Here is a 9,487-nt window from a genome sequence, read left to right as displayed (position 1 = left end):
GATAAAAATCAACAGTCATTAATTAACTTTCCAATAAAATCAAGATTCTGATATGTATTAAATTTTTTTAAACGTATTACACAGTTGTTCCTTTACAATAAGCACATTTCTGCCTCAACCTCGCATCAAATTACACTTAAGAGTTAGATAATACTTGTTAGAGCATAGCAACTTGCATGAATAAACTTGAATGATGTTGAACCATCAGTGAGACAATTCGTTTCATGACAGTGATTAAAAAGCAGCACTCTGGAACTGAAAACATGGTAAGTATCAGTCACTGAAGAACAGCAGCCCAGCACTAACTGCAAATTTTAATTACAAAACATTACAGCCAACAGAAAGTACTGTGTGACAAGTCCCTGAAAAGCTCTGATGGACAGCCTAGGAAGGACAGGTACAGCTCAAGGACTTCTGCACATCTGTGCCTGAAAGCACCTCAACCTCTGCTCACAGTGATGGCTCACAGTTTGTCACCCAAGAATCAGGTGGTGACATGCAGACGTGGGGTAGCTGTACCCTGTTCTGCTTCAGGATGTCTTTCATCAACAGTCAGGTGTATCTGAGGACTACGTATCTCCTGCCTCTGCAAAGCTCTTCAGCTCTCCCTCTGTTCTGTTCATGGCTTGTTTTTCCATTTTCTTCATCCTTTCTTCAATTTTTCCCATTTTATTATACTCCAGTTAATTTCCCACTAGGGCTTTTACACAGGAAGACAAACTGTAAATGCAGATAAGGTCTTCAGACTCTCTTTCTACCTCTGACACAACTTTTGTAGTTGTCTTAGGTAAACTGTACAAAACTTAGGAAAACACCATGCTTGTCAGGCATTCGTACTTTAACAATAATGTTTTCCTCATGTTGCTGTAAGAAGCTACAGAAGAGAACAAAGAAACATGTTTGCTCTCTTCAGATATAAAGGCTCACACAAAAATCCCCCTCAGCATTCAGCATACCCAAGAGACAGGAGGATGCCAGTGCAGAAGGCATTCTGTGTTCTCATCTGCCAGAAACATTTCTGGACATCCAAAAAAATGCCCGAAGTCCATAAAGCTCCTCATTGTTTTGAGAAGGGCTGTACATAAACACTCCCTGTGCTGTCGTAGCTGATGTGTGTCTGAGTACTCCTGCACAGCTCCCTGTTTCATGGATGCCTCTTCAGTCTTTCTGCACCAGAAGCTCACACCTGAGGGTCTGAGTGGCATGGTTATAACTACAAACACATTACGCACCAAAGCATCTCCAACATGTTTAAATGTTGAGCCAAGGAGAAAGTGGGAGTTTTACCTGGTGAACTCAATAAGGACTGAACACTATAGCACAGCAAATACAATACTGAGTGACAATGCTGCTGATGGATTTCAGCAGATGCTTCTACTTATTGCACGCTTCCTTCCTAATGGAGAAGGTGGGCAAAATGACAAGGTGCCCTCAGCCACCTATGGTTGCCCACCATCAGTGGTTTGCTGACAATGGTACCAGGTCAGCACCCTTCCATCTGAAGTCATCACTGAATCACACCACTAGAGATTTTTATCCTGTAAAAAAGTCCAATACTACAGCCTCCATCTTCCTATGTCAGAGAAAAATCAGTTATATCAACCAGCTGGTTTCTTTCTTTGGCCATCACTGAAGAAACAGTTGAAAAAAACCCCACTTGTTACAGAACAAACGACACACAGCAAGAATGGATTTGATTTTTGTTTGTCAAAGAAGAATGCCAGAGCTGCCTGTACTGATTAAACTTTTGTTCTCATTAATTGACATTTAGTAGTTATTAAAGTTCATTGTATGAGAATTTCCAAATCATCAGGAAAAGAAGATTTAAACTTGCCACAGCAGACTCCGCACTTGAGACGGTCCCCACTGCTCAACCTCTTGCCCCACCACCAAGGAGAATGGGCAGGTCACACATGGAGCAAATACCAGCATATGCCCTCATCATGCCACAGGGCAGCTCTCCTTCACCAGCACGAGGGGATGTGCTGCTGTGGCCTGGCCTCAGCTCCCAAGCCCTGGCACGATGCAGGCAGCAGGGATGAGCACACCAGCCCGCTGGCCCGAGCCGTGCTCCCCCCGCCCCAGCCTCAGCTGCAGCAAGAGGTGGCTTCATTCCAAGTGTCCAGGGCTACACAGAGAAAAACCTCATTTACTTGCCCCTGAGGAAATGCCAAGCCAGCCTGGCTTGCTGAACTGCTCCCTCCACTTCCCTCCTGGGTATTTATACAGCCCAATAATGACACACAGCCTAAGTGTAGGCTTCAAACTGCCCAGACAAAACCGGCCTGTAAAGTCCTGCAGACAGACATCGGGCCTCTCCTTCTTCCCAAACCCACCCAGGCACCCAGCCCTAGGGCACAAGGGGGTCTGAAGGTCAAGTGTAGGGTATCACCAACAGGTTTGCCAAGTGTAGTGCTGCATGCAGCAGCTCAGCCACAACGCAGTCCCCATCATGATCTGTGCACACAGCTGTTGTGATCATCTTCACTCAATAATAAGAAGACAAAGACCTTCTCCTTTCACAAGCTCTGCTTCTCCACCAAATCCCTTTTCTTTAATGCCATCAATCAGCTCCTTCTACTGTCACTTGTGGGCAACGTACAAAGGAGTCAGGCACCAAAATAGTTTTGCCTGCTTAAACCTGTCCAAACCTCAGGGTGCTGGTTTGCCCTCAGAATTTAACAGCATAACCCACATTTCTTATAATGATGAAAAAAACGCCTGGAAATCACCAGGAACAGAAAGCAAAACTCATCATAGCCAAACCTTCTGAGCACAGCCACAAGTTAAGTGTCACAAGATCAATCTGTGCCCTGACACAACTGGCCCAAAACAAGCTTTCTAAGCTCACCACTTTCCTTTGGACAGCAGTGAGGCTTCACACACAGCCCTTCCTCTACATCTCCTGGGAGGTGAGGAGTAAAATCAGGCTCTCTACAAGAAGGCAAAAATCCTGTGTTACCTGGTCTCACATTCAGGAAAATCTTCTCTGATATCTTCTCAACTCCATTGTGCTTGGCCAAGCACTGGTAGCAGCCCTTGAATGACCTCTGTAAGTTCTTTATAACAATGCCCTTCTGGGGATTGGGAATGAACGTCATATTTCTGGGGAGACGTTTGCCATCACATTTTTTCAGTGTGAAATTCGCAACATTTGGATCTGTTAGTGGGCACACTAGCAGGATGTCACTGTCTTCCTTTCCGTAGATCAGAGAATCAACAAGAAAGAGCACATTTGGATCTATGAAGAAACACAAAGATCTGTCAGAGAAGCTGGCATGGGAACTTCTGATGACCCTAACTCTACAACTGGGCACTTGTCAAAGAGAGTTTCTTTTCAGCCAGTAAAACTGAGTATTGCCTAATTCATGTTTACCAAGAGACATTAAATTTTGTCCTAAAAGAGCAGCATGACAGGAGACGTGCAGTAGCATTCAATACCAGGTACACTAAAGAATCATTCGCACTAAAAATAAGCTTACTGCTTTTTTATTTGGAGATGGAGGGAGTTTTTTGCCTTGTTTAGGTCCAAAATATCCCCACAACAGTAAACAGATTTTCACAGATCACTAAAAGTAATTTGCTTTTAGCTAGTGGCAGGGCTGTAAAGTTTCATGCCCACGGGAGGATTTGGAAGAAATTTATGAGCAAATGGAAGTTGAAAAGCACCTAAATTATGGTTTTTCACTTCTGTAAAATACATAATCTAAATGAACACACATTGTTACCAGAGGAAGCAGCAAACAACTTCTCTCTTTCTCTCAGCTCCCTGAAAGCAGAGATTATTTTTAGCCTCCTTAGAAGAAAAATTGGGCATACAAACAGCATATCTGATTGAAAAATCATCATCACATCTTTCACAAGGTAACTTTCCTATAGCATTTCATCTCGGCCAACCACAGCACACAAACATATAGTACTTCAAACACTTTTACAACCAAAGTTGAAGCCCATGATATGTCATGACCTTGAAATACTAAGAAGCTGGCAAACACATAAATAAAGGAATGTGTGATGACAAACACTCTGTAAAAGTTTATTTCAGATTCCATCTGCCCTCTCTACAGAGGAGAATGAATTAAAAAAACAAAAAAAAAGAGGAAGGTTTTCTTTCCTTTTTACAAACATGCTTACAACCTGAATGATTACAGATCAACAAACCATGGCTTAACAAGGAAGACTGCGAGAATTTGGTTAAGATAATGGACAATGTGCATTTGGTTTAAGACAAGAAGTACCAGGCTGAAAATGAAGCCTGGGATGTTTATGTAAGCAATTCACTATATCAAGGGGTTCCTCATCACTGAACAGAGAAGTTACTGGCTGGTTTCTAGCTTAGAGTGAGGGTGTAGCTTTGGCTGAATTTGATACTACCACCCAAGAAGCCCCCACAAACTACAGGTTTTGAAGCATCAGTCTAGAATTAGAGGATGGAGACTACTAAGAAATGAAAAAAAAAAGTAAAGCATTTCTGAACAGAATCAAAATGTGACATTTTGCACATAGAGACCTTAAAAGAAATGCTATGACTAGCTGAGCAGGAAGAGGATGGATTAAAAGTGCTCATCTAAATGTCCCTGCTAACGGACATACCTGATTGCTTTCTACTCAGTCCCCTTTTCTCCAATACAGACAGAACCAAGATATCTTCATTATGCAGAAAGTATGGCTCCCCACAACTCCAAAAAAAAGAGAAATTTTTGAAAATAGAAAGAACAAAGACCTGTTTCACTAACAGCTGAAACTGCGGGGAAGGTCTTGACTGGAGAAGGTAACATCGTTGAGGTGCACCCCTTGCATCTTCAATTCCCCTCTTGAAGGGACTAGCACAGTCAGAAGACATGAAAGGACTTCCTATGGGGAATCCAGACAAAAACAAGGCTGTTCATGCTCATGTTCTTCCTTCATAGCCTTCTACGCCAGGGACATCTTGGGTTGCACTTGCCTTCTGGGCATACTGCAGGTTTCCAACACAAGATATAGTGGTGCTTATCATTGCTTCCTTCTGAAAAGACTTGAGATCAAAATCAAGACATTTTTCTGTCTTATGCAGGAGTCTGAACTGGGCTTGCTTGGATTAGGATAAAAGCTGCTTTTATAGATACAACACAGGTGCTTTCTGCCGTAACAGAAAGGTGAAAAAGGTACACATCCACAGTCTGTCAACACTGTGTCATCCTTGGTCACAGAAACAGAAGAAATTTGGATTTTGTAGGTTCAGAAGAACGTAAGATATCAACAGATGCCACCATTTTATGTGTCACTATGCAGGATCAAGGTCCTTGGTCCTACTCTCTCTTCACTCCCAGTTTTACAAGCAGAAAAGTATAAGGGGTGTTTGTGGCAACCCCACAAGCAGCAGAGCATACGACAGCATCTTACAGGTGGTATAAGACGTCATTAAACCACGCCTATTGCAAAATGATGGTCAACCTCACAAACATACTTATTTCACTGCCAGGAACTTGTCAAAGTGAAGGTGGCACGTTTTTCACACAACTGAGACAAAAAAGATAGCAACGTGTTGTATGAGGGCCACACAACTTCCCTGATGTGTGGTAAGCATGCTCAGGAGAGCTGCCTGCTATCCTAAGGTGAAGGAGTCACTCATGTAATGGAAAACAAAAACATCTCTATGATCATAGCTATCTGGGATAATTACCATGACCTTCAGGAAAAAAATCATGGTAGGTAAAGTCAACACTATTTACCACATATAGGTAAAATACATGTCAGATTTCCTTTAGTCATAGTCTCAGAGAAAAACAGAAAGTCAAGAAAACTTATCCATGGTAGCTGCATGGCTATTTGGAGAACCCAGAGCAGTTAAAGGAGCACTCTTTAAATTGTGTGGCCACTATACCAGATATCTTCCCTGGAGAAAATAACCTTCGCTGTGCTGCGCTTTGCTATGCTGGTATCTCCCTGTCTCAGAGAACAACCTTGCAGTAATTCTCAAAGGACTAGCGGGGTTCAGAGGAGGCTCTTTTGAGACAACCCCTGTTGGCCAAGTAATGCTGTCTTCAAGAAAGTGGATACCATAGGACCTTTTTTCTATTAACTGTTTAGGAGACCACCAGATTTATGGGAAGGGGAAGCAAAATAACCATTTTCCTTGGAAAGTAAATGGAGTGCCAGGCATGGTAAACTGTGAACTTGGGGGCAGCTGATGCAGACATAAATCAGAAGAGAAGGAATCTGAAGAAAACACTGCACAAAGAAGAGCAATAAAGGATTGAGAAATGTGTCAGAGCAGAAGCACTTTTTTCCTGTCTGAAACATTTCTGATCAGTCACAAGGTAGATCAGAAGCTGGAGGCAGAGGAATCATCACTGTTTGCTGGCTTAAGCCTCGGAGGACAGTCTCAAAAGACCAAATCCTTTAGGCTAACTGCCTCAGTAAATTAAAAGCTTGGGACCAAACCTTACATGACTCCATACTGATGGATGGCACAGAATTAAAAAGACATTTCTACTTATTTCTTACTTCTTCACAGTATAACTGACTCACACAACAGACTCAGGTCACTTAGGTAGCGTCTAGAAAGGGAGCTCAGATAAGCACGACCACAAAATTAACGGGGATGTAGAGAAGAAGTCATCCAGAACTTTGTGCTGCTGACAAAGGCCATTGCAAGCAAAGCAGAGAGTGAGGTTTCTTCCTACTGGACAGGGAAGAAGATTTCTTCTACCCAACTGTGTTCTGCCTCTGAACTTCAAACTCATTCCCTCCTCCAACATTTACTGTCCTCTTATTTTGGGAGTGAAGATGGGGGGCTGAGGAAGCAAAAATAATGCCTTCATTGATATTTACCTTTAACAAAAACATAGTAAGAGGAGACAATACTCCCTTTGCTTCTGCATGTGTATCTGCCTATGTCTCTGACTGTTGCATTTCTGGTGTGCCACTCTTTCTCACTGGAACTCCGTGCTTTTGCCGATGGGTCTGAGTTCTGGAAATTCCATGTCACAGGTCCCTCCTCGTTGCACGTCAACCTGAATTCCTCCCCTTTATTCACAACCTGTAAAGACTCTACATGGGACAGCGAACCACCTGGAAAAAAAAGCACAGAATAGAATGTCTGTCAATACAACACTCTCTTTTCTTCTGCAGCAAAATTTTATTTATAGCTGTATACATGCAACTAATATTTTGGGAATTATTTCTTAAAAATACTAAGCTGGAATGGCACTATGTTATTCTACAGACACCTTTTGGCTTGTGAGACCTTTGGCACACAGAGAAAATAACCTGTGCAGGTGGAAACTGGCCTCTAAAAAACCTTTTGAAATTAAAGTTTCAGATGCACCACTCTCTGCAATGTTTTGGCTTTTGAATGGGAACAGACCCAAGCTATTTAAAAATTAAATTCAAGAACATATGAGTCTGATCCTACATGGCAACACTTTTAATCATTCTTTGTCATTTACTCAGTATGTTGCCAAGAACTAAAGTTTTCCTTGCTCAAGAGTTATCTTTTTATAACTGCTCTCATGTATTCAGATGCTCCACTCACACTCGTGAATTAGAAGTGTCCAGTTTAATGAAGGCATCAGTACATGCTTTCCACACTTGCTTATTTCTTTACCTGAAGTGCCAATTCAACATTTCTCACGTTAAAAAAAAAAAAATCATGCAAAATATTCTTCAAGTTTTCATCCCAACACCACCAAATTAGTTTCACTGAGGCACCAAACTCCCAGTCACCAAAGCTGCTCTAATTGACCATTTAGCTTCTTTTTCACTGAACACGCCATAACACAGTGTTTTAAAAGTTCTTACAAAATAAAGCTCTGTAGAATCGGCAGCTCCAGTTCACAGTTCCCAACTACTTCCCAACTGTCTACACAGAGAAAGGAGCACATTCAGGCTTTTCTGGCTCTACTGTTAGGGTAAGCCAATCAGGGGGTTGCTGAGTTAGCATACCCATGGTTTGAAAGTCTTAGTGAGCCTACAAAAATGAAGTTCACAGTCAAAAATCCAGAGAAATTCTCAGTTATGGACCTACTTGCACATCAGAAGAACATACGCAAATATTGAGGTGATCTTGCAGTAACAAACCCTTCCCCTTTCAGAGTAGCTCTTCAGTCCTACAAGTGATCCTTAGCTTACAATGACTGTGCTGTTAGCTCATGTCACAGAGTTGTACAAGACTGTACAACATCCATGTGGAGTAGCAGAGTCATGCCAGTGAAAATACTACTTGCATGCAAAAACACACTCTGCAGCTCCATTCAGAGGCTGAATTTCCCTACCCACACAGATAACAACAGACATTCAAGAAAAACAACTGGATAAGTAGTTGGGGTGAGGTTATACACTCCAGACTTAATTCACTCATCTCACGGCTTTAGTCATTCTTAAACTATATACTGGATTAAGACCAGGTCAGGTAACTGCTCCTCTTCCTGACAAATCCACCACAGAGTAGGAAGCAAAGCAAGGTCAGACCACCTGCACAGACTAATTACTTTGTTTGTAGTCTGGAAGGAGCCCTCCTTGGAATTAGAATTTATCAGTGTTAAACTCAACTGGCACTCATTCTTCCAGTGTCACCAAGTAATTTTCCACATGAGGTCCACTAATCCTGCATATATGCTTCCATGACTGAATGCACAAACAACCACCCTAAAAATAAAAATCACCAGAAAAATGCAGAAAAAAAACCCTATTAATTTCAAATCTGCTACCTCAAAGTGTAGGTGTGTGTCTGAGCTGTGGTACAGTAGCTCGAACAAGAAGAGTGAAAGTCCAAGGTCGCAGAAGCACAAGTCCCAAGTCAGCAATGGCACAGTAGACGGGAACGCTGGAAAAATCCTTTGCCCTGGGCAAAGATGTGCCTGACTGCAGGGCTGAGGCAAAAAACCTCTGATTTTCAAACCCCTCAGATCAGAGCCAGTAACTTTTGGCATGTGAGAAGACAGAAGACAAAGATCTCTGAGAAGGGCTCCTGGAAGACCATGCAAGTCCTTCATGGGGTTGTCTTTGGAAGACTTCTCTGCTGCTTCCCACAGACCACAGGGCACTTCAAGTGACAAATTACATGAGCTGCATAAGACAGCAGAAGTGTGGTGTGGTATAGCTATTCTGGCACTAGCTTCACAGACGAGTCAGGGAAGATGGAGAAAGCAAAAGATGTGGACAACCTTCACTGGAATCACTCCATGCCTGCAGCCAGCAAGGTCTCAGCCCGGGCTCCGCCAGGGAGGTGCACATGTAGCTGGACTGGGATGGCCCCCACTGCCCGTTGTCTCAAGGAGCACAGTCCTGAGCAGGTCACACAGCCCCTGCCATGGAGCAAATACCAGCATATGCCCTCATCATGCCACAGGGCAGCTCTCCTTCACCAGCACGAGGGGATGTGCTGCTGTGGCCTGGCCTCAGCTCCCAAGCCCTGGCACGATGCAGGCAGCAGGGATGAGCACATCAGCCCGCTGGCCCGAGCCGTGCTCCCCCTCCTTCGGCAGCAGCCTCAGCTGCAACCACA

At 43.1% G+C, this 9,487-nt stretch overlaps 1 protein-coding gene across 2 annotated transcripts in view; it reads right to left on the bottom strand.

Annotated features, from left to right (window-relative positions):
- The window catches only part of KIT (KIT proto-oncogene receptor tyrosine kinase), a 52,447-nt gene that overhangs the window by 30,674 nt on the left and 12,286 nt on the right, over window positions 1–9,487 (bottom strand). The window contains exons 2-3 of one of the 2 annotated variants that reach the window (XM_017744613.1): window positions 6,814–7,053; window positions 2,961–3,241 (exon numbers count right to left, since the gene is read on the bottom strand). In XM_017744613.1, coding sequence (XP_017600102.1) covers window positions 2,961–3,241; window positions 6,814–7,053 — 521 coding nt within the window. Of the gene's footprint in view, window positions 1–2,960; window positions 3,242–6,811; window positions 7,054–9,487 lie in introns of both variants that reach the window. The other variant, XM_017744614.1, reaches the window with a different exon arrangement.

Source organism: Corvus brachyrhynchos, unplaced genomic scaffold (assembly GCF_000691975.1).
Source record: "Corvus brachyrhynchos isolate BGI_N302 unplaced genomic scaffold, ASM69197v1 scaffold17, whole genome shotgun sequence".
NCBI classification, from domain to species: domain Eukaryota; kingdom Metazoa; phylum Chordata; class Aves; order Passeriformes; family Corvidae; genus Corvus; species Corvus brachyrhynchos.
This window is presented reverse-complemented; position numbering and strand designations above follow the sequence as displayed.